Here is a 25,729-nt window from a genome sequence, read left to right as displayed (position 1 = left end):
CGATGTTGAGCGTCCCTGATACTGAGACGGTCATCATTGGAGTAAAGTGTCTTCGGCTTCGCTGTCTCTGGGTGTTCATCTCACAACGTGGTCCGTGAGATCTAGCAGCTAGCTCCGCGGCATCCGAGGCTTGTCAGCCTCTTCTATCCTCAAGTAGGACAGGTTCTTTGGTGTTAAGAGTATCGGCGTGGCTTGGACCTGGAGCTGAGATCATGTTGTTCGACGTACTGACTTGCGTGCCTTTGTTCTCATTTCCGGTGAGCGTGAGTGCAAACCAGTACGTGAGTGGTTAGATAGGCGACCTGTTACTGGTCCTGGAGTGATCCAACAAAACACGTCAGGTGAAGGCGCGGCGACAGGGATAGGCGAGGTCAGCAGTGGGGGGTAAATAGGTGCGGTTCAGGCAGGGTGAAAGGGCAAAGATAGAGCGGCGATTACAACTACCCGGCCGGTCAAACGAGAGACAGACAAGCTAAAATAAAAAAAATATATACAACAGAAGGGATTTGCTGGTGGTGATCTACTTAACTATTTAACCTCCCAGCGTAAAACTCAAGTATAGAAAGCCTTATTTTCTATAGCCTGTAGTCATATATGTCCATCTTTAGAGCCCTTCAAGTTACAACCATATTGTATAGATCAGTACTGTTTGATAGAGAATATAAGTTAGGTTTAGGGCAGCGGACAAGGATCGAAACTATATAGAGTAGTTTCAAAATCATTAATTTGTATATTTGAAGTGGAATACTACTGGGTTTCTACAGCCAAACGCGCACGGAGATCTAATGGGCTCAAGCAAGTTGGGGACTGTAGTTGCGGGCGAGCTTAAGTTAAAAGTCACCCTTATACCTGCGGAAGGGTCACCGCCAGTAACTGGACGGGAGTATCCAGTCTTAGGGCTGTCCGCGTGTGAAAGTATAGCAGATCACAACCCGGCCGAACTACATTGACGTACTGTACAGCAACTTACTACATACAGTACCCGGCACAAGGGATTTGCATACCAGTATTTCAGATATTTCAGACTTCAAACTTCAGATTACCTACATATGTACTTCACGAGATTATATACAAATTCAAGATTTGTCTTTCTCAACTCAGATTTCCTCTCATGACAAGTGAAGATTCAGTACTGAAGGTTCGGTATATGAGTTCTCGGTGGATCGGCTTTGCGAGAGTACATACTTTATTCCGTTCTCCCTTCGGGCTTGGTAATTATCCTACCACCTATACAATTTCTTCACCGCACTAGGGACCAAAGTGAGGCTCACCTGGTGTACCTGGAGGGAGGGAGTATGGGTGGCTCGGGGGCAATGAGCTAGAACCCCGTGGACGACAATTGTCAAGCTGTGTTGTGGTTCCGAGATGGGAGCAAGAACTAAAGGTAGTCCCCAAATGCCCGGGTCTCGGATCTCGGGAAGGTCAAGCGCTCTGACTGCACTTTGTTCTCCCATCGTCTCGGCAAGAACCTCGCTACAAGATCACTACGGCCCTGAGTTGAGACTCATCCCCAAGCGGTCCGGATTTAAAGGGTGGGGTAAGGGCCTACATCACAAGCCGAAAGACAAGCCAGCTAATTCCAATCCGCGGACCGTGTTGTATGGATTACATGTATATATAGATTGAATATGCCTTAAAACCTACTTTGCTGGACCCTAGTTCCCTGCTATCGGAACTTCCTTCACAACCCCAGTTCCTGAGTCGCTGTCACAGGAAGTCGCAACCCGGTCTGGCTACTGGCGGGTAGGAATTCAGACCGGGATTGGGGTCTTCCAATTCTACGGTATGTCTGTTCATCACAAGGGCTCTCCCTCTTGCTCCTTCCATCCTCTTCAATGCAGGGAATACCAAGGAAAGGCAGGTCCTTCGTCCCAGTATGCCTTCCTGCAACAAGTACAACCGTTGACACCCGGAGTCCGAGGCCAATCAATTCAACCCGCTGGTTGCGCCGCCATCGGGATCGGATGCCTTGGCTTTGACCAACAGCTGGGCGGAATATTTCGCTCAGAGTGTCGATATCCCCCTGTCCGTCATAACTGAGCCGACCTTGCAGATGGTCCACATCCTATTGCTGAAGGTACGTTCTTGTTAGAATTAGCTTGACATTGCAGGAGCTCATTTCAATAACATAATTATCTCCTACCCAAAACGAACAAAAGGCTCTCTACGCCCAACAGGTGATGCGGCCCAATGAAGCCTACCTCCACCTTGGCTACGCCGTCCGCGCCGCCCTGGCGCTCGGGATCAATCGAGCCCCCGTGGTCAACGGGTACGGCTCCAGCCTGCACCACCTCAAGATGACCGTCTGGCTGACATTTGCCTTCGAACGCGTGACGGCGCTACTGGTGGGCGGCCCCTTTTGCTTACGGGATGAACAGATCGACGCGCCCTATCCGCAGGACCAGCCGCTCCCGCGGGCGGAGTTCCCAGCGACGGTGGGGGTGGGGGACCTCTCGTCACAACTTGCCATCGACCGGAATGCCTTCGTGCGCGTGCTCGCGGATATCGGTAAATTAGCCGATGGGATCTTGACCCGCATCTACCCGCTGGGCACGCTGTCCGCGGCGGAACAGTACTTGGTGGAGAGCAACATGCAAGAGCTCGACGCGCGCCTCCTCGCCATGGCGGCGCAGTTACCCGACTACCTGAACATCCTGGACGAGGACTCCTCCGTCGGCGAAGGGTGGCAGGAGATCCAATGCCTGCATCTGGGGCTGCTCTACCACACGATGCGCATGCTCATCCACCGGTCGGTGGTCGTGTTCACCACCTTCTTCGGCTCGAACTGCGAGACCCAGCAGCATGCGCCGGGGGTCATTCGGTTGCAGGAGTCGATCGACATCTCGACCAGGTCCGCCCGCAACATCATCCGCTTCGCCCAGGAGAGCCTGGGCACGCGGCAGCCCGACACCCGCTCCGACAGGTCCCTCGCCAGCTATCTGGTGGCTGCCTGCATCACGCTGCTGTATCAGGTGCTTGACCCCGCCACCGCGATTGCGTATGCGAAAGAAACCTTTGCGGTGGTCGAGCAGGCGATGCACTGCCTGGATAATATGAATCATCTCGGACCCCGGACGGGAAAGATCGTCAGCTCCGATATCCTGCGGATCGCCAAGGGGGGTTTCTTTTCATTGGACAGAGAGGATCCGCTCGACCGTTCCTTGATCAACGAGTTCCCCTGGCTTGAGTACGTGAACATCTTCTGATCAACGTCCCATCTCACATGCTCCCCACTCCCTTTGCCCAAGAGAAATCCCCAACAACGGCAGTCTGATCGTATGAACTTAATGACTTGGCAGTGTATCACCCTCAACTGAGATGGACCTCACTGGCCCCCTTCCAGATCCCACACTAGGTGGCACCTCGATAACACAGCATCTTCGTGCCTGGCCCTCCCTTCTAGTTAGACTTCGCGGCTGCGGAGCCCCCACCCATTATGCCCACCACTAATCCACCAACCGCGGATCCCAGCTTCGCCAACTCGGGTCTGGACCTGAATCAAAGCAGATACTCTGCTGCCGCGCCTTTGGTGCCTGAAACCCTTGCATCTTGTTCTATCTGAAAAGGGGGTGGACCTATGCCTGGCGATAGGGACTGCCCACAACAAATGAGATGGTGTCACAGACCCTAGAGGGGGGTGAGAATCAACAATGCGGGGGATTTGGGATATACTCTCGGCGTCGGGGTGTAGGTAAAGGCATAGTAAAGTAGTAAAAGTGTCTGACACCAAGTCATGCGAGTGAATAAGATAGAACGGCCTATATGACCGGATGTCAATCTAATGCTGCTTGCTATACACTGGTGCTCTTCATTGAAGAAGAATTCGTTGTATGGAGGCCACTGGCACTTGCGCTGCGAAGCCAAAGTGTTGGATTCTAAGTAATCTACCTTGGGAGGCGGTATCGGGACACTCTTGACGTTGCTTCGAGACCAATATTCATTGAATGAAGTTTAAGCAACGGAGCAGCTTGAAATTGAGATCTCATGAACAGATGGTGATTGGTAGAAAAAAAACCAGAAGCAAAAACATACAACAGAAGGGATTCGCTGGTGGTCACCCACCCAACTACTAACCTCCCGGCGTGTGGCTTAAGTACGGCTGAGCGGACGGGAAGCCCTGTTTTCCACACCCTGTGGTCGTATGTGCTTGTTATGGCTGCAATCAAATTAATATACGGATCATCTACAAGTCAGTACTATGCTTAGAACACACACGAATCGTATTAAGGGAAAGCGAGAGGAGAAGGACCAGACTTATATGTGGCGGCCGCGATCTTAGAAATCTTTCTGACGAATGAGGTCTGAATGTGGTGAGGCCAGGGCTATTTGTGTTGTGATAACTACTACCTAATCTCCGAGATCTTCCCAGGGTACTCGGCAGGTACCTAGGTATATTTTTATGCTGAACACCGCAATAGACACCTATACAAGTAGGCCGCTTCACGCAGAGGCTGGAAGTGACGTAAACACTCATACCAGTGGGCCCACCCATTCGCTCGTATCCGATTAACAATCAGGTCAGTAGACTAAGCCATCCACATACGCCAACGCCTCCTTTCCCTTGACGACCCACCGTTCCCAGGAGAGCTCATCTCTAGCCATCTCCCACTCCGGCAAGACCTCTTCATCCTTCTCACCGGGGTACCTGAAGCAATACTCATAGCCCTGGCCGTCAGCCCTAAGTTGACGAGCATATTGGCCCTCACGCAGCCCAGCCGGACGATATCCAGGCACGTGCTTCAGTCGAAACCCCACCGTGGGATGGATGTACTCGCAAGTATGCCCGAGAACCTCATTCGTGCGGACATCCCGAAAATAGCGACGCGGCCTGCGCGCCAGCGACCCGTTCAGGCGGTAGGTGAAGTCGAAGCTGTCGGGCAAGTCGCCGGTGGCCCAGCCGTACTGACGGATCTGGCGATAGGCCGGGGGAGCATCGCCCGACGGGGTGAGCGGGTGTTGCACGGCGGCAATCAGACCCTGCCCTGTGCGCCAAAGCCACTGGGCCCAGGACTCGGACTGCCGGCGACGTTCTTTCTTCTGGTACGCCTCCAGCGCCTCGTTGATCCGCCGCAGACGATCCTCTCGAGTCTTTTCCTCGAGCTGGAGGAGCGCGCGGTCAAGGAAGACGTACCCCTGGATCTGGTCCAGCATCCACGCGAAGACGATGTGGGACATCTCTTCCATGTTGCCCTTGTTCTTGAGGGTCTGGTTGGATCCGCCCCCGATGTGAATGTGGAACCCCGGGAACCAGACCTGCGTCAGCTGGGACGGCTCCTTCTGGCTGTCCTCCCATTCCAAAAGCTCGCGGGCAGCCGCGTTGCGTCGTTTCTCGGCTGCGTGTAACTCCTCGGTGCTGGCGGCGCCGCTTCCTACGAGTTTTAGCCACTGGCGGGTGGCGTTTCGTGCCTCCTGCTTGATCGCTCGCGATTGGCTCTCCGTGATATTCTTCGGCGCCGGGACGAAGAACATAGCCGGGCGGAACAGTCGGCGGTGCTCGTCCAACGCCAGCGCCTGGAATGCATTCTTGATGTCTGGGTTTGGGATCAGTATCGTCTCATCCTGAGCCAATGATAGCCTGGGGGGATTGCTTACTAGGCGAAAGACCGACATTGTGCCATTCAGGCTTATCAGTCCAGGTCAGCCAGGCAGGGAGCTCATGGCCGAGCAGCTCGGGGAAGCCCAGATTGCCGACGGTATCGAAGACCCCGACCACTTGCACCTGCCGTGACTCGGGGGTCGATGCCCATTCTGCGGCCGACCCCCAAGAACCCTCCTCTTCTTCTGCTCCATCCTCCTCCCCCTCTTCTCCGCCGAAGGAGGATCGGCGCCCCCGGAAAAACTCATAGTACGCATCACTGCCATAGAACCGCTCCCCGGCCGGCGTCTTCTTATACACTTTCCACAGCGCCGGGAAATTTGCGATCTGGTGCGGCGGGCAGATGCCGATGTCCGAGATGAGGCCGGCGATGGCGCGCGCGGTGTAGGCGCCGCGCGAGAACCCAAAGCACAGGATCTGGTCGCCCGGGTTCCAGTTCAGGGCGCAGAAGTGGTAGGCCTCGACGATGTTGCCCTCCAGCCCTTGGCCCAGGGCGCCCTCGACGAAGTTGCGCAGCGGGCCCGCCGCCGTGGTGTTGGTGCCCACCCCGGAGTCGTACCAGACGATCTGCTGCCAGGGCTGGTGGTCGTGCGGGTCGATCCCCACGCTGTCGATGGCGCGGCAGAGCCGCGTCACGTTGGAGGGGATGCGCTCCTGGCCGTCGACGGCGGATTGCCAGGTGCCGTCGCAGCAGATGATGAGGCGCTTGCGCGCGGGTTGGGGTTTGGGGGTGGGGGTGAGGGGGCGGTGCATCGTGCTTTTTATTTGTATGGTGAAGATTAACAAGTCCTTAGAGATCTCCAAGGGAGGTATTTATTTTACTTTCCCTTCAGAGGACCGAGGGGTAGGGGAATCAGCTGGGCTTATCATTGATGTACTGTACATTCATGTGGTGTCTGTCCGTCGCTACAAATTTCCGGCTCGGCAGAAATGACCATCTTTTGTTCTCCGTGTCAGGAGCTGATGACCCTTTTGCATCTCAGCTGAACTGTTCTTTGCGAGCTGATTGGTAGTCATTTCCTTCAAGTCTTCCTCTTCAGCTGCGGCTGGATACCCCAAGGGTTCGTGGCGCATTTTCAGCTCAAACCACGTCCGTGTCCCTGGAGCCCTAATTCCACCCCACCCCGCACCCCCGGATATGGGAAAGAGCTCAAGAAAAACATCGCTATTTACTAGGATATTGGGGATCGGTAAACTTGTCGTTCTCCATATTCCCCACTCTCCCTTGTTTGTGGCTATATAAGGCTGACAAACATGATTGTCGTACAAGTTCATAACAACCTACTAGCATCAAGCACGATATATCTCAGTATTCTTCCACCACTTCCGCAGTAACCATGTCAGTCAAACAGCATTCATAACCATCAGACGAAAGTCCTAGAGTATACGCAAGGCCAAGTCTCACTGCAAACAAGAAGCCTCAGAAGACGAAACGAAAGAACTCATCAACCCAACCCACCAGAACCCCAATCAAAGTGTCAACAGTTTCGCCTCCTTGAAGTGCCCACCGACCGTAGCCTTCAACTCCAACTTCACCCACACCTCTATACACACAGAAAACTCATCAGCCAAAAGCGTCAACGCGGCAGTACAACCACCAGATAGGGGGGAGGAGGTCACCTTTCCCATTCTTGAGGAAGAAACAAATCGACCCCTTCGCAAACTTGATATTGATCTTCCCGCAGATCCCACGCCTCAAGTCCCCGGTGAGGTTGAGCAGCTTGGCCCCGTAGACGGACACTTGGACCCTAATCGCGAATTTCTTGGGATTCACGTACCCGAGCACCTGTCCCTCGCTGTTAGACTGTTTTCTGGCCCTACCCATGCGTATGCTGTATCTTGTTTTCCCTTGTGGAGATCACGATGCATGATTCGAAGCGAAACGCTTACTTTGACCGGTCCGTACGACCAATTGATCTTCGGATACGCCTCCGCGCTCACCTCCACGTCATCGGGTAAGGAGTAGACGTTTGGGAGCTGCGTGGCGACGATGGTTCGCGGCTCGTCGGGCTTGGTTCTCTCCTCGGTGATCGCTACGACGAAGCCTATACACAAGCCAGAACATAGTCAGTCTGGTTCTTTTGGTGGGGTTGCATGCTATAGTCTTGGCTCGGTGGGAAGCGGAAGCCATGCCCGCGCGAACCTCGGCCGCCTCAGTGTCATCATCGAGGAGAAACTCCTCGGCCTCGGTCTCCTCTGGCTCAGCAGCCATCGGTGTGGCTGCGCGAATCTGGCCTGCCTCCGTCAACGGCACAGATTGGTCGGCTTGCTCGGTCATTGTGGATTGGTTCTGCATGTTTGTGATGGGTTTGGGGATGCTTTGCGAGTTACAACTGCAGTACAATGAGACGAAATGCTCTGGGAGATGATAATCTTTTTCACACGGCATCGCCGCCGTGGTCAAGTGCATGCTCTTTACACCCCCCCTCACGAATAAATAAACCCTAAATGTCACATCCAAGACTGGCTATTGACCGCATGCATCTCTTACAAAAACCACGTAAATCATCCTCATAAAATGCATATGTCTCTGCCGACATATCCTGTCACGTAACAACAAACCCGACATCCTATAACGGCGTGAGAATCAACCATGCAGACGTTTCACACCATATTCATAGCGCCAGGATAAGGGATCAGCAGCCCTAATTCTCCGTAGTCAGGTCCCACATACCGCAATTCTTGCTTTTGGTTCCCATGGCTAATCAAAATCTCACATTCCCATGTGTTGAAACGATGAAATTCCCGATCTCCTCTCGATTCGTGTATGCAAAGTCAGCATCCCCAAGTATAGGTCGGGCAATGGAGGCTCATCCTTGTAGTCCAACGGTGTGACGGGAAGGCGCCGCTCAGGATGTTTGCTTTTGCCAGTGCGTGGCTCCGCGGATCTAAGCATGAGGTGTTTTACTGAGTGTTAGAAAGACCTTTGGTATGTGCTAGACTTCCGGAGGATATCCCGGCGAGGATTTGTCGGTCTCGGGTTCTGAATGGCTTGAAGAGGTCTCTTGCTCAGTCTCTATATATATCAGCTGCCACCACTACCACCGCCGGGGAAAAACACTTTCAGATACACGCTGCAAGTGATTCTCGGAGATTGCAGCAGGGTCTGTCTCGGTGTTGATGGTAAGCTTAGATTGATCTGTACCTTCCGGCTCCGACATGCCTCTACTATCCAAGCACTACACTACCTGATCGTCCGCTACTGCTGCGGAATAGAACCAAGAGATTCGTATGACCCTCTCCAACTGCAGAGGGACTCACCTACATCTGTGCATTTTCAGAGTGGCTCTGGGCTCTGTTGAAATGGCGTGATGTTGGGTTAGGTCGCAGACAGTATGACAAGCAGTAAGCCGCATACAATATCATCTCCTGCCATTTGTGGTGACTGCCACTACACCTCCTCCTCACCGGCTTGCCATCAAAGCAGATGAACCTTACTCTTTAAGATCCAGTTCCACTGAATAAGAGCAGGCATCTTTCGTGGAGTACATGCTTATTCATCGTCTACCTCTCTGCTTAGCACCTCAACTAATCTTCACAGTGTTCAGCCTAACCGTCCGCCCCAAGATAAAACAAATCGAGTACTTCGTTCGCAAAGACAATGCGCAAAACAACACCATGGCTAACCTGGCAGTCCAGCGCAGCTGCAACCGCATAAGCTCCCTAGCCTACTACCACTCGAAGGTGTCATAACGAACATGATATCATTCTCCGCTCTCACCAGCACACCTCGTAGCATGAAAGAAGAAATCCTAATACACCAACCCCCTTCCCCTCCCTAAGGGCCCATCATAACCTTATAAAGAACAGTTCCCACCTTTCAAACCCCCCGAATCAACCCCTCCAACCGCCCCTTCTCCAGGATCTCCCCCTCTGCCAACCGCCCCGTCTCCACCGTCTGCCCGGCTACAACCTCATACCGAATCACCGTGGGGATGCACGGGACCTTCCACGTCGTGCGGTAGATATTTCCCAAGTCTTTCCATCTACTCGTGGAAAGTGGGAGTAGCGTATTCTGTTAGCCATCTTGTACCACCCAGAAAGACAACATCAAAAACATGAGATATATAAGGGGGAATATGTCTCAGCACAGCACCCGCTGTTTAGTCAAACCAAACACTGTAAAGGCAAAGCAAAAAAGTCAAAGGGAAAAAAAAAAAACATACTCAGGCTTCTGCCCAACCTCCACAACAGCCAGGCGCGGGGCCTCGGCGGCGGAGAAGGCGGCCTCGAGGACCGGCCAGGCGGCGCGCACGTCCGGGCACCACGACTGTCCCGTCGCCGGGTCGGGCGAGGTCACAAACGCCAGGAAGAACGGGGCGGCGGCGGAGGAGGAGGAGGAGGAGGAGGACTCCTCGGGCACCTGGAGGGCGGCCGGGGAGGCGGGCAGGGGGAAGGTGGTGAGAATGGGCATTTTGTTTTGTGGTTCGTAGGGTCTTGGTTGGAGGAGGTTTACAGATCATTCAGAAGGCTGTGTGATTAGAGGAGTTGAGGGTGCTGTGGCAGGCAGGGCAGAACGGAAAATCCCGCGATGGCGGCATTGGGCCGTGGGATTTCGTTTTTCTGCCGGCATTACTTTTTTTCCCAGGGGTCAGGTGGGGTACTGTGGGCGGTGAAGGATCAACTCTTTTTGTCGACCGGTTGCTTCGGAGGGCTATGGATGCAAAGGAATTTATTGTACACAGTCTTTCTGCTATTGTGCGTTTCGCTCGAGTTGTAGTCATGGCTATATGTCCTCTTCTAACGATCTTTCATCTCGAAATGGACTTCCATTTCTTTTCATCATGTGCGACTATGGCTGCCAACTCACCGCCCATGAACTGTACCTAGTACCCAGCACTGGACCACCAGTCACATGCTGGACAAGTACCTGGTACCTGGAGTCTACAAAGCATAATTCTCCTGAGGGCCCTCAAGATGGATGCTACGTTCCCATCCACTTCTGATGAAAAGAGTGAAATAAACGTACCACTGGCACCTCTACGCTGTAGAAGAAGCACTATATACAGCGGGTGGAACCGCAACGGCAACAGGCGCACCGTGCAGCGGATCCCTCTGCAGGTCTCCGAGACCTTGTACACGCGTTCATGCGCCTCCGCCCGTTTGTAGGCCTGGTGTAAATGCAATGTACAACACGGGACCATCCCATGCCATCTCCCGTAGCCGGCAAAGAGCTCCCATCCACTGCGCATACCCGAAACCAAGTGCTACATGGCCACTGGAGGCTAGATCTAGGGTTACACGGCAGTCTATGAAGTCTCGTATTGGGATAGCAAAAAGAAAGTCTATGTATTTTGATAGAACCATATCGTTAAGAAAATCGCTAATCTCACAAAGAAACCCCAATACAACTACCTCATTCATACACCTAGTTGCCCTCGTGCAACCGGACCGTCACGTTGTCACCGGGAGCATTGGTCAGGCTCACCGCCATGGCAATCTCGCCCTCGGCCGTCTTGCCGACGCCCTCGATCTGGTCGAACCGTTGCAGCAAGCGCACCATCACGTAGCCGGCTTCCGTCAAAGCGAACTGCTGGCCAATGCAAATGCGGGGGCCACCGTTGAAGGGAAGGTACTCCCAGCCGGGCTTGCGGGATTCCCAGCGCTCCGGACGGAACTCATCCGCATCCGCGCCCCAGAGGTCGGGCCGGCGGTGCATCACAAAGGTGCTGTAGAACACGGCCTGACCCTTCTTGACGTACACGGGATCCGTGCCGTTGGGACCACCACCGGTGGGGATGGTGGTGTTCTTGACGGCGATGCGACGGTTACCAGGGACGATCGAGTAGAGGCGGAGGGTTTCGTTGAGGACGTTCTGGAGGGGCTTGCAGCCCTTGAGGCCGGCAAAGGTGATTTCCTTGGGGGAAGCGTAGGAGCCGAACTCTTCGACGACGGCGGCGCGGAGGCGGGCGTATTGCTCGGGGTGACGAGCAAGAAGAAGCACGCACCAGCTGAGGAGGGAAGCAGTGGTGTCACGTCCGGCGAGGAGGATATTGAGCAGCTGAGAACGTAGTTCGACGGGATCCCGGGTCATCTCAGCTAGGGCATGGAGGAAGACGTAGTGAGAAGGCTTCTTCTCAGCATCCATGTTGAGAGCAGCATCCACAAAGCGATCGACGTAGGCGTGGACGAAGTTCTCAACTTCGCGGCTCTCCTTGTTGTTGACAATCCAGTAGATTTTCTCGAAGCGGGCGCGCTGTGCCGCATACCACTGGCCGCGGTCGAACTGAGTAGCAAAGTCATCCTGAGTCTTGCTGCCACTACGAAGAGCAGCAGCCTGGCTCTCAACGCTTTCACCGAAGAGGAACTCCGTAGCCGAGTCGAGGGTCAACCGGAAAAAGATAGTCTGAATGTCGGTGGGTTCGGTCCAGCCAGTAGCATCCACGGGCATGAGGCGCATAGCCTGCTGTACGTGCCGCTCCTCCAGATCCAGATCACTGATCTGGTCGCGGGTGAACTGGGGCCGCAGAAGGCCGCGGGAGCGGGTCCAGTATTCGCCATCGGCAGTGAACTAAACAATTGTGGACCTCCGTTAGTCTCAAGTAGAAAAGTCAGGTGAGGTCGGTCAGTGGACATACGATTCCATTGCCCAAGAGCGAGTGGAAAGCATTGCGGCGGGGAGTGCCAAGCTCAAAATCCTTGAATTGGTGAGCCAGGACGGCCTGGACATTCTTGGGTTCACATGTCAAGATGATATCTTGTCCCAGCTGGCGGAACTGGAAAGTGGTGGTGTAGCGGTTCTGGCTGGCAGACATTTTCTCGATACGGTGACGCGACAAATAAGGCAGGTTGCGGTCCTTGTCATAGCGAAGGGATTCCTTGAGAGTATTGGTTCCGAGCCAGTCTCCAGGGTAGTGTGGGATGGAACCGCAATTCCAGCGGCGAGCGTTCTGAGCATGTTGCCAGCGAAGCAGTAGTGTCCAGAGGACATAAAGGATGGCGGCGACAGCCGATATCGTCAAGACGACAGACATGATGGGCGATCGGTGGTCAGTCAGTCACCGATTGGGTTTTTACAAGCGGAGGGAGGCGTGGAAGAAAACTGGCGGGGAGAGAAATCAGTTCAGCATGGGAGATGATGCTGATATATATCCAATGTCAATTGGTAAGAGGGTCCATAAAACGATACGTCTTGGCAGCAATCGGGGGGCTGGCACGCGGGGTGAATGCCAGAAAGAAAGAATGAACCGAGGCCTAGGCGACAAGTCGGTCGAGACTGGCGGACATCACAAGTAGGGTTACAAGATTGAGATGATTAGTCGTGCAGATGGAGTGGAGTCGATGGCAGGCCCGAGGAACAGGATGTGCAACTCCCGGGTGTACAAGGCAGGACTGGCATGATATAATGCGCACGAACGGGGGGGCTCCCACCCGTCTCAAGCCGACGGCGAAGTCCTAGGCTCATGTGGCGTCGACGGATCGGCGGGCGGGCGCGGAGCTAAAACAAACGGCCGGAGCAGAGGCTGTAAGCAGTAGTCGCTCATCTATTGTATCTGGCAATCTGCTAATGGAGGGTCTCAAGTCTGACCATTGAGGGCTTGACGAAAAGATGAAGTGCAGTGTTGCAGACGTGTCAGCCATCCTGAGCGGGCCAAACAACGGGGTGGCTCCGTTGGTGGCTGTTTGCAGTGCTCCACATTGGCTCCGCCGGAATCAGACATCGAGTCTTGTCTCTGAAGATGATGCTGCCTGTATTGCTGACGTTACTGATGCATTGGTGCTGATTAAGAAGAAGATCTCGGAGTTCATGCGCAGCGAGGATTGGGGAGAAGCGAGATGAGGAAATGATGCAAGGAGGTGGCAGCCACATGATACTCTCAGCAGAGTCGGAGCTGCTGACTCACCACAGCATGTAAACCTTTGCGCCCTGAGGCACAGAAACCTTTCTCTTTCCGGGCTAGTTCTCCGTCGGGAAGCCGGCCAATCCAATTTCGGAGATTATGTTCTTTGACTACGATGACGGAGACGTTGCCTGCTTGGGCGATCTCATCCACGGCTCATTCCGTCGATCGGTATCGCACATTTGGGATTGATTCAGGAGAGATCCAGTGAAAGCAATTGAATGGTTGGGGCCTCGCCACTCGGTGAAGACCGAGAATGTTATGAATCTCGGACATTACCTACGCAGTGCGTATGTACTGTCTATTGTGAGTATCTACTGTAACTACACACGTTCTATGAAACCGTGTCGTCAATATCATTATGACAAGTCGTCATCGTCATCGTCAACATCATCACCATCACCATCCTCATCCTCATCCACAACACCAACACTAAACCTTCCGCCGCACTAATCCCCGGAAGAAATCGAAACTGTTGCTGTCGCTCTGCAGCTGCCACACACGACCCGTCGGTCGGTCATCCCAGCCCAGCTCCTGCGCCAACAACAGTCCATAATCTCGAGTGATGCCCTGGATGCGAGCCCGCGCTCCTCCAGCCTCCTCCAGGGTGACAACCTGGTGCATGTGCAGCCAGTCCGCATAGTACTGGTCCTCGAATTCTCGGTCGAAGCCTGTCCGCAGGAACCGTCCGTACAATTCCTCAAAGGTCGTCAGAATCCGCGCCAGCAGCTTCTCCAACGTGATGGGGGCCGCTCTGGGGCCCACAAAGCGTTTCGCCAATGCCGTCAGCGACGTGGTGGGAGATGCGTTGGTCGCGTTGACCCCAATTCCTACCACCGAGATGTACTCGTTGGCGCAGTAGTGCGAATTCACCAGGATTCCGCAAATCTTCGAGTATTGTTGTTTCTCGGGGTGCTCCGGGTCGAGCGCGTCTGCAGGTCATCAGCAACGATGATGATAGTAATGATCCGAGAGGAGAGGTGGGTACATACACACGTCGTTGGGCCACTTCATCTTGACCGGCATGGCGTCGTAGCCTTCGTCGTACCGCTTGATACCCTGCACCACAGCCATCGCAGCCAAGTACTGAATGAACACCACCGGGGCTGATTGAATCTTCTCCATCGGGTGTCGCAACACCGTTGAGAAGATCAAAGCCCCTGCAGGCGATACCCAGACATTGGAGCCCCGACCCCGCCCAGCAACCTGGGTGGTGGCCGTGGCGGTGAAGCCGGTGGGCAGTGTGCGCAGCAATTTCGGGTTTCTGACCAGTCAGTCCGTCAGTCATGTGAGCTGTCACAGAGTCGATCTCAAACTTACTTTTCCAGAATCGTATTCGTACTGGTGACCACTTCCCCGTATACCAGGTTGGAGCCGAATACAGAGGCACCCTCTCGGGATTGTCCCTGGTACTCGCGCAGGTGCGAATAAAACGCATGGTGGTTGAAGTAGGGTGTCAGCTTGGATGATGGCACATCGTCATGGATCACCAGTCGCTTGACGATCGCGTTGTAATCCACAATACCTTCCGTCGGGGCCGCCGTCGGCGTCTCCGACAGGGCGGGAAGCGAGGCCTCCAACTCACCCAGGTTCCAGGTTCCAGGACGCTCGATGCGGAACGTATCATTCTCATCCTTGAGAACTTCCTTATCACCATCCTTGGTGATATGCTCATCCCACAAGGCCACAAGGTTGGCCGTATCGGTAGGCTCCAGAGCTGACAGGTGCAGCGAGGAGAGTGAAGGCACCGTCGTCGTTGTTTGGCTCACTTGCAGACCCAATTTGACCAGACACGCTTTCAGAAAGTCAGTGCGACCGGTATCATCGGCCGCCAGAGCATCGACGACCTTGGCATACTCCGCACCCCCGTTTTTCTTATCCAGGTTGACCGCTGCAAACCTACGTAGAACGAAAACGTATTGTTAGTTTCGTGACCCAAGTTGATAGCGTAATCACCGGCGCTACTTACTCCGGATGGGGACTCGTGAGAATGGCGGCACCTTCACCCACGCGACAGTAGACCACGGCCGCGGCGCCGCCCTCACCGGGGTCAACATTGACCTCCTCAGAATAGCTGGCCAACACCTCGACGCCTCGGTCGGCATACTGCGCCGCATCGATGAACACACCGCCACCATTGTAGTAGCACCGGAACTGCTCCGGAACCACGCCCGCCCGCAAAGCGTCCTTGGCCACCTTCACCTCGGCGGCGCGGGCGCCGGCCTCACTGTGGTAGACAAATCCGGGGAAGGCACCCCCGCGACAGGTGCCGGGGAAAAAGGCCAGCTCGCGCTCGCCAATCACCTGCAGCGTTTTATCGCCGACCTCGAACTCACACCGGCGGCAGCCGTAGTAGCCCCCCGCACAGAAACCGAGGTAGGCGCCCCCACGCTTGACGAATTGTTCGATGCGACGGTTTCCGGCACCGTTGAGGGCACGACAGTAGCCCATGTCGGCACCGCCGGGGAAGACGAGACATGCACATGTCAGGGTCCAGGGTTCGTGGAGGAGCATGTCGGCGGTGACGGGGATGACGGCGTAGTGAGGGGCCAGCAGGCGGCGGAGGGAGAAGAGGCAGTGGCGGACGGACTCGACGGTGGTGCCATTTCCTGGGAGACGAATGTGTCAGTGTCTGCGAATCAAATAAAACGAGCGAAGAAGATAGGTACCGGAATAGACAAGAACGTTGACCTTTTTCCCGGTCAGATTGGGGGTTGTTGTCGCCATGGCGGAGGAACGGTTCAACCGTGCAACGTCCGGGTCTCGGAAGTTTCTCTTCGCAACTGCAACTCTCCGGTCGAAGAGCAGCTACAGAACAAACAATGACGAACAAGGAAGAGAGACAAAATCCTCCGGTTGAGAACGCGGCGGAGGATGATGAAGATGAGCCAGATGAGTGGTGAGTGTGAAGAAGGAGAAGGAGAAGAGGAAGAGGGGAAGAAAGTGAGAGAGTGAGAGAGTTGACTCGGACTGACGGCGAATCCGACAGGGAGAAGCGGATCAACAGAACCGGCTGTGCGGGTGAGTCAAGAAGAGCCACCTACAGCCATTGACCTGGCGGTCTATCAAGAAGTGATTTATTAAGCCATGATACAGACGAGCAGATGACCTTGAATGATTGCGTCTATCAGAAGAAAGACTGGCGCAGTTGCCAAAAGGAGGTGCGTTGAGTCCGGCTGCGGAGGCCGTATACCCTCACATCGGGCTGAGCCCAGATGAGCTCTATATTGTGGAGACACTGCCCAACATCATCTTGACCATCACTCATCATATGCGCCCTCAAGCACTGGCAATCAATGATCGAACTCCCTATGTGTGGTTGCTAACTCAATCTCAGATGGAAGCCTTCCGCGAATGCTGGAAACAGCAGGGCAACGACCAGCGCACGCAGACGCAGGATGCTTAGGACTAGGGTAACTTGGCCGGCGACCATCCCAGCAGTGTACTCTACAGACTTCCAGTTAAAGTGATCTATAACCCAATCGCAACTCTTCCAGCTTCATCAGCACAATCCAGTGCACTGCATTTCCACTCCCCAGCAGCGTATCATCACGTGACTGTATCCCGACCTTTCCCTCCCGCAGCTCAGCTTCTTCACCTCCGCACTCACCTCTCTACCCCAACTCCCAATCCTCCTCCCATCATCCCACCCTCTCATCACCCACAATGTCCCTCCCAACGCTGGCGCGTACTCTGCGCATAACAGCGTCCACAAAACCCACAGCCATCAACCTCACCCTCACGCGCACCCTCACCACAACCCGCCACCACCAAGCAACCCAACCATCAGCAGCACGCGCGCGACCCAACCATTCTACCTCCAACAACAGCAACAGCAACAGCAACAGCAACAACAGCAATAGCAACAGCAACAGCAACAGCAACAACCCCACAAAACCCACCTCTCCCTCCCCCAACAACACCACCACCCAACAACCCCAACCAAACCACCCCCAAAAAATCACCCCCAACCTCACAACCTCCGGCCTGCGCGACCAGCCCCAATCCCCACTCCCGACCCCCACCGACAGCGCCCCAAGATCCGAGGACCGAATCGACTGGACGCGCTCCTTCCACGGCCTCTCCGCGGAGCCCTTCCCCAAGGAAGCGGCGGACATCCTGCTCGCGCCCACCGACCCGGAGGAGGTCGAGATCAAGCCGGACGGGATCCTGTACCTGCCCGAGATCAAGTACCGGCGGATCCTGAACCGGGCGTTCGGGCCGGGCGGGTGGGGGCTCGTGCCGCGGAGCGAGAGCATCGTCACCCCCAAGATGGTGACGCGCGAGTATGCGTTGGTTTGTCATGGGCGGTGAGTTTTTTACCTTGTCCCCTGGGGAAGGTGGATTGGATGGTATCGGGGTTGCGTTCATGGTGATGCGGATGCTGATGTTTTTTTTTTTCTTCGTTGCCAGGCTCGTTTCCGTCGCCCGCGGCGAACAGGATTACTTCTCCCCGGACGGCATTCCCACCGCCACGGAGGGGTGCCGCTCCAACGCCCTGGTGCGCTGCTGCAAGGACCTGGGCATCGCCAGCGAGCTCTGGGATCCCCGCTGGATCCGCAAGTACAAGGCCCAGTACACCCGCGAGGCCTTCGTCGAGCACGTGGTCAACAAGCGCAAGTCCAAGATCTGGGTCCGCAAGGACGATGAGGTCTCTTACCCGTGGAAGGAGACGAAATAGGGCCTGTCCAAACCTTCTTCTCCGCTTCTCCATCTTCTCGGGGTTCCGGTGGTGTTGGCTGTATGTATTATGGACTGTATGATAGATTCATGGACGGCAAATATCTAAGAAAGGAATTACAATATCTCTTCGGATGGTATTATCGTACTATCGACCTGCGTAAACTACATCGGTTTTTGTCAAATGCACATAACATATCAGCTAAAGTCAGTCTTTTTGCTTCTTGGGGAATAGATCTTCGATAATAATACAGAATTCACGCCATTCCCGCCCCCTATGGTGGAATCGAATTTGATCGTCACTCGTGATCACACTTTATTCTAGTTTGCTGCATCTTGTGGTATCTTTTTTTTTTTAGTGGTTCTTGTTTTTTCATTCTTTATTGACCCTCATACGGGTTCCGCCGCGGGGGGTATGCCCGAGGCTGATGCTCCTCTGCCGAGTCGCCTGAATAGGCCGTCCGCGACGAGGCCAGGGTGTGTGACGAATACTCCCGTTGACCCTCAGCCGACGGCTCCGCCATCGACGGGAGCTCAAAGGGTTGGTTGGGGTCGTACGACTCCTCCGCGGGATTGTAGTACTGGCCCTGGTAGCTGTAATATTCCGGCTGGCGCGCGACCGAGGCCCCGTTCACAGCGGCAGCTGCTGCACCGGCTTGTTGGGTCTGGGCTTGCTGGTTCTGCTCAGAGACTAACCGCACGGGCTGCTGCTGTTGTTGTTGCTCCTGTTGCCGCCGAGGGGGCACTGGTTCAGACAGGACCGGCACACCACCCGTGGCGGTTGAGATGATGTTAGCTGTGCCCTCCTTGCGCCTGCCCGTCGACTGCTCGCGCGTCATCGAGCCGTAGTTGACGCTCCGCGTGCGCTCCTGGCCGGGCGACCCGGCTGGGGTTTGATACGTATCGACTTCTTGGCCATCACGGGAGCTTGGGTAGGTGCGGTCGGCGTGCTCGGCGCTAAGTCCCTCGCTGTAGGAGCTGACGGAGGCACCAACCCCACGACGTTGGATGGAGTCTGGCGACTGGCCCATGTCAAAGCCGGTAGAGCGAGACTCGGTGGTGGCGAAGCTAGAATCCGGGGGAAGGCGGCGAACAGGCTCGGTGGACGAGGCGGAGTCGCGTCTAGCGCGCTTGACCACATCCTCAACAATGATCTCAGGGGTGTCCTCCAGCTTGTCCTCAGGCTTCTCCTCATCGTCGCCACCACCGGATCCTGGCTTGCGGATAGGCACCCGGCGGACCGCGGCGATCAATGCACACATGAACTTGGAGCGGCGTGTCGCGCGGACTGCTTCGTTCGACCAGTTGGACTTGTGGCGGATATACACGCTCAGCTCCAACTTATCCATGTCACCGACGCCGCTAACATCGATGGTGATGTCGGGCTGGAAGTCACGCGAATTGTCCTTGTCGCGCACGAATCCCTCCAACTCTTCGCGGAGGCGCTGGATGTTCTGAAATGTAGTGTCAAAATCGATGGGAACCTTTAAGACCTCGTGCATGGCGTTGGCACGAGTGAAGTTGTCGACCCACAGGCCGTTGAGAATCGAGTTGGGGATCTGCGTGATACGGTGGTCGTTGACGTTGCGGAACACGGTGAAAAGAAGGGAGATGCGCTCAACGAAAAAGGGCTTGTCACTGATTTCCACGCGGTCACCCACGTCGAAGGGATGCTTGACGAAGAGGAAGATACACGAGCCCAGCACTTCCTGGGCCGTAGTGGAGAAGACGAAAGAGAGGGAGAGCAAAGAAGTGGCACCGGCTGCAATGACAGTGCCGAATCCAGTCGTCACAAAGGAGACAAAGACCAAGACACCCACGATGAATGCCACAGTCATCAAGAGATTGTCCAAGACTCGGGTGGCCTGATCGATGTCATGCAAACTGTGGTTCAGTGCCTTCTTGTTGCGCTGGACTTCTCCAATAGCCAGAATCATCTCGTCCAAGCTAATATCGCCGTTACCGTCGCGGTCTAGCATTTTCATGCATTCATCCGCCTCCACTTCCAACCCGGTGCCGAGCACCTCACAGATATCTTCGAAATACAAGGCATCCCGGCCCTCGACCACGAATGACATCCAGATTCTGCGCGCGAGGGCTTCCGAGGTTCTGCGATGCTCCAATGCCCCTGTCACAATTGAGCGCGTGGAGGTGTTGTTGAAAACTTGCTTGCCAGTAAGTTCTTGGGCGACATCACCAAAGGCACCCTTGACCTTGCCACCGATTCTCTGAACATTATGGCCAATCTTCTGGACGTTCTGACCGACTCCGCGGATGAGACGGAGAGGGGCTGAGCCGCTGGTCGGTATGCGCGTCTTGCTCGTGGGGTTTTGCAGCAGGAAGTCCGCGATGGCGGCGTCCTCCTCGCGGAATTCCTTGCAGTGCATGGGAAACATCTGACGGGAAGCATCATACAAGAGGCCAATAAGATAGACATTTCGCTTGCCTTCTTTGATGCGGGCATCAAACTGCTTCCGGTGGTAGCTGATAGAGATCAAATGCACGAGTGCCTTCTCGCCCAAGAAGATCAAACTGCAAACGAAAAGAGCGAATAGGATGTTCTTGATCGACTTCTCCCATGACTTGGTCGAGGTGTCATTGATCTTCTTCTGGTGGGGATTTTGCGTCATAACCTGGATGGGGGCTCAGTCAGCTTGTGTAATCCCCAGTCGTCGGAAGGAGCGTCTCTTACTGGCAAAAATGTCACCAAACAAACCACACACCACAGGACCGTGGCGATCGGAAATTCGAGCTTTCGCAAGATGAGGGCATACTTGCGGGTTCCAGAGCTAACAAATCCACACAACGTTTGAAAGATGTAGGGGATGATTCGAGCTGCGAGCTTGCATGCCCACAGACTAATCCAGACAATCTCGAACCAGAAGAAGAACCAGGGGAGAGTCACTCCGCCGATGGTCGCGTCCTGCGCGGCCGTGGCTCCTACAATAATCGGAATGGCGAGTAACAAAGCGAGCGGTATCACGTAGATCAGGTAGCGGGTAGCGATGGAGTAGTTGAGGACCGCCTGGTAGAAGCGGCCGACACGAGTGACGGTACCATCTTCGGGGTCATCGATAGAACGGCCCGTGGACTCGTCGATTCGCCTGCGCAGACCGGGGTTTGGTGCGACCAGGCCCTGCTTTTCTTCGCTATTATCGACCGGTGGTTGGTAAGGGCCTGGGGAGTCGGGTGCGTTGACGCTTGACTTGCGAGCGCCTGTTTGACCGCGACTGGAGACCGAGTGCAGCGGGATATCGATTGTAACATCGTTAGGATTCAGCATATTGTCGGGGGCCATGTCGCGAAGCTGGTGGAAGCGTTTGGCGGACAACCGCTTCTCCGTAATGCCAGGCCTTCCTGACATCAGGGCGGCCGGACGGGGGGAGGGGCGATATAAGAACGATCGACTAGAGTGAGGAGTCCAGAAGCTGTCCTGCAGCCCCAGTGCGTGAGCACAAGCGCAATTGGCGGGAGGGGGGTGAATCCCAAGCGATTCCCACCAGAGGCAAAGCAGGAACCAACGATCAATGGCAGAAAACGAGTGTGCTGAGTCCACCGGTTCGTGTGGAGTTGAGGGTGGGTCGGATGGTGTAAATTGAGGAGACCGCGTGGATTGGACCAGCGATCGGCAGTCTGTCGAGGGGGAATCAACAATTCCGAAGCGAGTGTTTTAATTGCGATTACTGCCCAGGCTGAGGCACAGAAAATGAGTGAACGAGTGAAAAGACAGAGCCGGTCGGGAAAAGAAAGTGAGAGGAAGAATCAATAACGAGAGGTGAGACTTGAACGGAGTTGAAACCGACACAAAGGACCGACAGATAAGAAAGGCGGAATGTCAACATGAAGTGCGTGCGACTTGTCAGAAAATCCCCCAAACATACGGCCCAGGTCAGGAAAAAACTGGACAGGAAATCAAAATAAAAATAAAAATAAAAATAAGAATTAAAGCAAAAGGATGGAAACCCACGCGGACCATGTTTCAGTTTTTCCCGATGTTGTCGAGTGGAAGAGAGGGCCCTGAAGTCATGGTTGTGCAATTGGAGGGGAGTTTTGAAAGAGGAAGAAGGAATCCGTCGATCATTCTTGAACCTCATTGTTGCTGTCGGACTGGCAACTCACATAGGTAGTAAGTCACCCTGCCTGTTCTGTCCCATCTTCACTCTCCTCTCATACACACAAAGTAGTAGATTTCACCTCCTTCAGCTTGGTGGAATATATTCATCCCGTCCGATCGATGCAGAAGTTCGAAAGAGTCATGGCGATATGGTGGCCCCCACTTGGGAAGTGGTGGCGGTGGGAAGAAAAAGTGAGCTTGAGAAAGCAAGTGGAAACTCCGGAAACTCTCAACCTTGAAGCTGAACGATTTGATTGAGTGCTCCTGAAAGACCCCCAAAAAGACCCAAACAGGCAACGGCCATCTCCTCCACCAATCAAGCCTCTACCTAAGCCGGCCCTAACTCCTCCTCCCGATCAGGGCCAGACTTAGGGCTCATCTTAGTTGTCCTCCAGGCTAGTCTGTTTCCCCCCGCCCCACCGCAGAAAACGCCACTGGTGACTTTCACTGCAACCCAGGGGATTCCCTCCGCCGCCCCTCAGGTACGGTCGGGGCGTGAATGGACAATTCCCTTTGAGATTAAGGATGCCTAACATTCTACATCTTACACGGGATAGAAACCACATACTCAATCCTCAATGACATTTTAAGAAATCCCCCTCTCCTCTTCACCTTGGCTTTCCGTTGTCGACAAAGACCCAACCAAGGGATCTGGACCTGTCACTCAAAACCATAGCATCACAAAAGTCCCGGTCTAGGCTCAGCACGGTGCCGTGTGCGTGTATGTGCGGCACGGCTCCTTGTAAGGCTGGGCGATGGCTTCAGCTCGACGCCCCTTAATCTCAGGGTCAAAACTCGTCTCTTCTGAAACGGGATGCACACTGTCTGTCATACGCAGTGGCCGCTGGCTAGCTGCATGGGCTTTTGGAGGGGGGGGAAGAGGGGCTAGTTCCAATAGTGATCAGTTAGCGGTCTCTTCCCATCTCATGTAAACTTTATTCCAATTCGGGTAATGCAGTATCCAGCAAGCATGTGTGTGAGTTCATAAAGGCATCACAAGTCTAGACAGAGAGAGGATATCATTCAGCATCATCATCAACCCTCCAGACCCAGTTCTTTTTCAGATCTCCTCATCGAGATTTCGGGGTACAGATAAAGTGCCTGTCCACTGTCGATCTATAATTTTCCCTGATATTGACCCGGGCTGGAGTTTCTCCGCACTGCCTTTGTTTCTAAAGATAGCGAGGCATGACATTATCATGACCACATGGCTGAATTGTGCACAACTTATTGAGCACAACTTGAGGGACTCCTTCGCCAGCGACTTCTGTTTCCGCCAGATGATTCAATGTACAGACGTCACCGTATCGAGTTCATGCTGTACTGTACCCAAAGCCAATGTAAGACATACAGCTCATTTTTGAGTGGTCTCCCACGAGATCAGGTGCGTTGGGTGCGGTGTTTGAGGAGCCCGGGAGGGATTGACGGTCTACCCGTAATATCATGATCATCAAGTTTATACAGTATGGACGCTCCTGTATCAGGGTCTATCGACTTGTCGGTTGGATTGGGTCCCCTGCTGCCATGAGGCAAGGCTGGGGTATCTTCGACGTCCTTTGCGACCCAAGCACAGATACGAGCGTCACTGGTCTGTATAAAGCAGAATCTACGCATACCCGCGGTAAATGTATCCCGTACATGTCAATCTCACTGGCGAACAACGACCGGTTGACCTGTCACTTCTGCATTTTCTGTTTGCTTCACCGCCGTGATAATTGGGCCAGCCTCGAGGTTTACTGCTCACAGACGACGCACAGCCAGCGCGGTCACTGCGCGTGGGTTCCAGACGCGTACTGGATGTGATCCCACGGGTGGGTTTTCGCGATCCTGCAAACTGTGTACGAGTGACGCTTCGCCTGTTTGACAGAGCTATTGCAGTCGATACAGGCACTGTTGGCAGCGGTCGGGAGGCGTTGGGCTTCATAGTCGGGGACCGAAACGTGTGATCGGGGAGGGTAGGTCGAACATGGATGCGTCAATGCACCACGGTAGCGAAAGGAATATGCTCTTGGCAGAGGGAGGAACGGCGTTTTCGACCAAAAGACGCAAATCGTTCTCATATCATCAGAGGTAGATATGAGGAGAAACAAAAAGATATGACAAGAGTGGGATTCGAACCCACGCCACTTGCGTGACTAGGAATACTGCTCGGATGAGCGAATATATGTGATCAGATGAACCTGACCCTAGCGCCTTAGACCGCTCGGCCATCTTGCCCGATTGTTGAAATAGTCATTCCGGTAGATACTTATGTTCCCAGAACAATTCATAAAGCGCCCCAAGTTACTCGTATGAGTAGCTCCTACTCCGATGGTTACCGACGCAGGCAATTCACCGAACGCATGCTTATTTGGTCTAATCGTACTCATGTATTTATAGGCCGAGTGAAAAGCACAATGTCTCATGCAATTGACCCCCCTCTCACCCAAATGGACCGGCTAGAGGACAATGCACTGCACTATTGACTGGGAGTGGGCGGGTGGATTCGCTATTGAACCACTCCGTACCGGTAAGACAAGTCGCAGCTCTACCACCGGCGCAACTCCGATGGCGCGCGCGTACCGCATACTCGATCCGTCGTTGTCAACTAAACGATGAGGTCATAGCCGTATGCACGATCGATGCCACTCATCTCGCTTGGATGCACATCTGATGGGTAAGATGGCGTTCGTCCACAAACCAGACAGGAATAAAAAGGGGCAAACTCAAAATCGGACCGCAGTGGGGTGCCTGGCGTGGCAAGGCGGGAATGGCCGACACTTCGCTATGGTAGTCGTATGCAGGTGCAGGACGGTGGCAAAAGGAAGTAGAACGACACGAATTGATGAGTAGAGCAAAAATATCCGACTGAATGGGAGCAAAAAGTAATGACAAGAGTGGGATTCGAACCCACGCCACTTGCGTGACTAGGAATACTGCTCAGATGAGCGAATATATGTGATCAGGTTGCCTGACCCTAGCGCCTTAGACCGCTCGGCCATCTTGCCCTGGATGCTTATTTGGAGATTTGATGGCTCTATGCACAGTGTGAATCAGGACGCATATCTTTACCTAGATGCTTTCGAATCGTATGTAGAACCCTTGGTGGACCCTTTTGGCTATTGCAGGGTTCTTTGCTACTATACTCCGTCGTATCGGCTAGATAGGTCCCTATAATCCTTGTTATATGCGCGTTGGAATGATCCCAGCAAATCCAAGATCGTGTGACTATGCCTCCGCTTGTAGCCTTGTAAAATATGGTGATGGCCATCGCAACCCTGTGAAGGAGGCAGTTATTTGCCAATGTGTTGATGTACCTCACTGTCTATCCAATGCTACCGCTTGATTCATGGCTCTTTGTGGCGTTCCGCTTGGTTCTCGGAGGTGTGCTTGGGACTATTCTAACATGGGGGCACGTTGGCTCTCATCAGCTCAGTAGACGCTCGGGGTTATACCAGCATGCTGGTGCTCGTTGGTGAGTGATGGTGTTGTTGTGGTCGGTGTGTCGTGGCCTGTGCG

At 54.3% G+C, this 25,729-nt stretch overlaps 10 protein-coding genes and 2 non-coding genes across 12 annotated transcripts; 4 read left to right on the top strand and 8 right to left on the bottom strand.

Moving 5' to 3' along the window:
- Positions 1 to 1,835: 1,835 nt before the first annotated feature.
- Positions 1,836 to 3,206, top strand: BO86DRAFT_395230 (fungal specific transcription factor domain-containing protein; the record flags this gene model as incomplete). Its single annotated transcript, XM_025673288.1, has 3 exons — positions 1,836 to 1,874; positions 1,916 to 2,077; positions 2,160 to 3,206. 3 exons carry the CDS (start codon positions 1,836 to 1,838, stop codon positions 3,204 to 3,206), a joined length of 1,248 nt encoding a protein of 415 aa, XP_025532501.1.
- A 1,312-nt stretch (positions 3,207 to 4,518) lies between these two features.
- Positions 4,519 to 6,349, bottom strand: BO86DRAFT_406280 (T6SS phospholipase effector Tle1-like catalytic domain-containing protein; the record flags this gene model as incomplete). Its single annotated transcript, XM_025674160.1, has 2 exons — positions 4,519 to 5,531; positions 5,593 to 6,349. The coding sequence occupies 2 exons, from the start codon at positions 6,347 to 6,349 to the stop codon at positions 4,519 to 4,521; spliced, it is 1,770 nt and encodes a 589-aa protein (XP_025532500.1).
- A 717-nt stretch (positions 6,350 to 7,066) lies between these two features.
- BO86DRAFT_395228 (uncharacterized protein) lies at positions 7,067 to 7,874 on the bottom strand (the record flags this gene model as incomplete). The annotated part of the gene is made up of 4 exons (XM_025673287.1): positions 7,067 to 7,140; positions 7,217 to 7,382; positions 7,487 to 7,606; positions 7,740 to 7,874. The coding sequence occupies 4 exons, from the start codon at positions 7,872 to 7,874 to the stop codon at positions 7,067 to 7,069; spliced, it is 495 nt and encodes a 164-aa protein (XP_025532499.1).
- A 1,524-nt stretch (positions 7,875 to 9,398) lies between these two features.
- On the bottom strand, positions 9,399 to 10,094 carry BO86DRAFT_353130 (uncharacterized protein). Its single transcript, XM_025669513.1, has 2 exons — positions 9,763 to 10,094; positions 9,399 to 9,582 (listed from the first exon to the last, which is right to left on the bottom strand). Exons 1-2 carry the CDS (start codon positions 10,008 to 10,010, stop codon positions 9,417 to 9,419), a joined length of 414 nt encoding a protein of 137 aa, XP_025532498.1. The 5' UTR covers positions 10,011 to 10,094; the 3' UTR covers positions 9,399 to 9,416.
- An 870-nt stretch (positions 10,095 to 10,964) lies between these two features.
- On the bottom strand, positions 10,965 to 12,570 carry BO86DRAFT_302678 (cytochrome P450; the record flags this gene model as incomplete). Its single annotated transcript, XM_025667538.1, has 2 exons — positions 10,965 to 12,107; positions 12,175 to 12,570. 2 exons carry the CDS (start codon positions 12,568 to 12,570, stop codon positions 10,965 to 10,967), a joined length of 1,539 nt encoding a protein of 512 aa, XP_025532497.1.
- A 1,299-nt stretch (positions 12,571 to 13,869) lies between these two features.
- On the bottom strand, positions 13,870 to 16,164 carry BO86DRAFT_415350 (biotin--[acetyl-CoA-carboxylase] ligase BPL1; the record flags this gene model as incomplete). The annotated part of the gene is made up of 5 exons (XM_025674899.1): positions 13,870 to 14,369; positions 14,430 to 14,701; positions 14,758 to 15,336; positions 15,407 to 16,046; positions 16,107 to 16,164. The coding sequence occupies 5 exons, from the start codon at positions 16,162 to 16,164 to the stop codon at positions 13,870 to 13,872; spliced, it is 2,049 nt and encodes a 682-aa protein (XP_025532496.1).
- BO86DRAFT_385436 (uncharacterized protein) lies at positions 16,121 to 16,945 on the top strand. Its single transcript, XM_025671103.1, has 4 exons — positions 16,121 to 16,336; positions 16,427 to 16,458; positions 16,534 to 16,598; positions 16,775 to 16,945. The coding sequence occupies exons 1-4, from the start codon at positions 16,260 to 16,262 to the stop codon at positions 16,841 to 16,843; spliced, it is 243 nt and encodes an 80-aa protein (XP_025532495.1). The 5' UTR covers positions 16,121 to 16,259; the 3' UTR covers positions 16,844 to 16,945.
- Positions 16,946 to 17,051: 106 nt separating this feature from the next.
- BO86DRAFT_353123 (putative mitochondrial genome maintenance protein Mgm101) lies at positions 17,052 to 18,251 on the top strand. Its single transcript, XM_025669512.1, has 2 exons — positions 17,052 to 17,747; positions 17,851 to 18,251. Exons 1-2 carry the CDS (start codon positions 17,104 to 17,106, stop codon positions 18,116 to 18,118), a joined length of 912 nt encoding a protein of 303 aa, XP_025532494.1. The 5' UTR covers positions 17,052 to 17,103; the 3' UTR covers positions 18,119 to 18,251.
- Positions 18,252 to 18,497: 246 nt separating this feature from the next.
- BO86DRAFT_395222 (serine/threonine protein kinase) lies at positions 18,498 to 21,481 on the bottom strand (the record flags this gene model as incomplete). The annotated part of the gene is made up of 2 exons (XM_025673286.1): positions 18,498 to 20,750; positions 20,810 to 21,481. The coding sequence occupies 2 exons, from the start codon at positions 21,479 to 21,481 to the stop codon at positions 18,498 to 18,500; spliced, it is 2,925 nt and encodes a 974-aa protein (XP_025532493.1).
- A 2,847-nt stretch (positions 21,482 to 24,328) lies between these two features.
- Positions 24,329 to 24,448, bottom strand: BO86DRAFT_t30. The gene has a single exon. It is a non-coding gene; the product is annotated as a tRNA-Leu (tRNA).
- A 651-nt stretch (positions 24,449 to 25,099) lies between these two features.
- BO86DRAFT_t29 lies at positions 25,100 to 25,218 on the bottom strand. Its single transcript has one exon. It is a non-coding gene; the product is annotated as a tRNA-Leu (tRNA).
- A 263-nt stretch (positions 25,219 to 25,481) lies between these two features.
- Positions 25,482 to 25,720, top strand: BO86DRAFT_115107 (uncharacterized protein). Its single transcript, XM_025665960.1, has one exon. The coding sequence runs from the start codon at positions 25,522 to 25,524 to the stop codon at positions 25,687 to 25,689; it is 168 nt and encodes a 55-aa protein (XP_025532492.1). The 5' UTR covers positions 25,482 to 25,521; the 3' UTR covers positions 25,690 to 25,720.
- The last annotated feature ends 9 nt before the right edge of the window (positions 25,721 to 25,729 follow it).

Source organism: Aspergillus japonicus, assembly GCF_003184785.1.
Source record: "Aspergillus japonicus CBS 114.51 unplaced genomic scaffold BO86scaffold_3, whole genome shotgun sequence".
NCBI lineage: Eukaryota > Fungi > Ascomycota > Eurotiomycetes > Eurotiales > Aspergillaceae > Aspergillus > Aspergillus japonicus.
This window is presented reverse-complemented; position numbering and strand designations above follow the sequence as displayed.

Bases quoted from the DNA above. Each gene is read 5' to 3' on its own strand.
- BO86DRAFT_353130 (XM_025669513.1), bottom strand. From the start codon at position 10,010: ATGCCCATTCTCACCACCTTCCCCCTGCCCGCCTCCCCGGCCGCCCTC. The intron at 9,583-9,762 runs GTATGTTTTTTT...TTCCACGAGTAG, and splicing joins GAGGTTGGGCAGAAGCCTGA to ATGGAAAGACTTGGGAAATA.
- BO86DRAFT_385436 (XM_025671103.1), top strand. From the start codon at position 16,260: ATGACGAACAAGGAAGAGAGACAAAATCCTCCGGTTGAGAACGCGGCG. The intron at 16,337-16,426 runs GTGAGTGTGAAG...CGAATCCGACAG, and splicing joins GAAGATGAGCCAGATGAGTG to GGAGAAGCGGATCAACAGAA. The intron at 16,459-16,533 runs GTGAGTCAAGAA...GCCATGATACAG, and splicing joins CAACAGAACCGGCTGTGCGG to ACGAGCAGATGACCTTGAAT.
- BO86DRAFT_353123 (XM_025669512.1), top strand. From the start codon at position 17,104: ATGTCCCTCCCAACGCTGGCGCGTACTCTGCGCATAACAGCGTCCACA. The intron at 17,748-17,850 runs GTGAGTTTTTTA...CTTCGTTGCCAG, and splicing joins GCGTTGGTTTGTCATGGGCG to GCTCGTTTCCGTCGCCCGCG.
- BO86DRAFT_115107 (XM_025665960.1), top strand. From the start codon at position 25,522: ATGTACCTCACTGTCTATCCAATGCTACCGCTTGATTCATGGCTCTTT.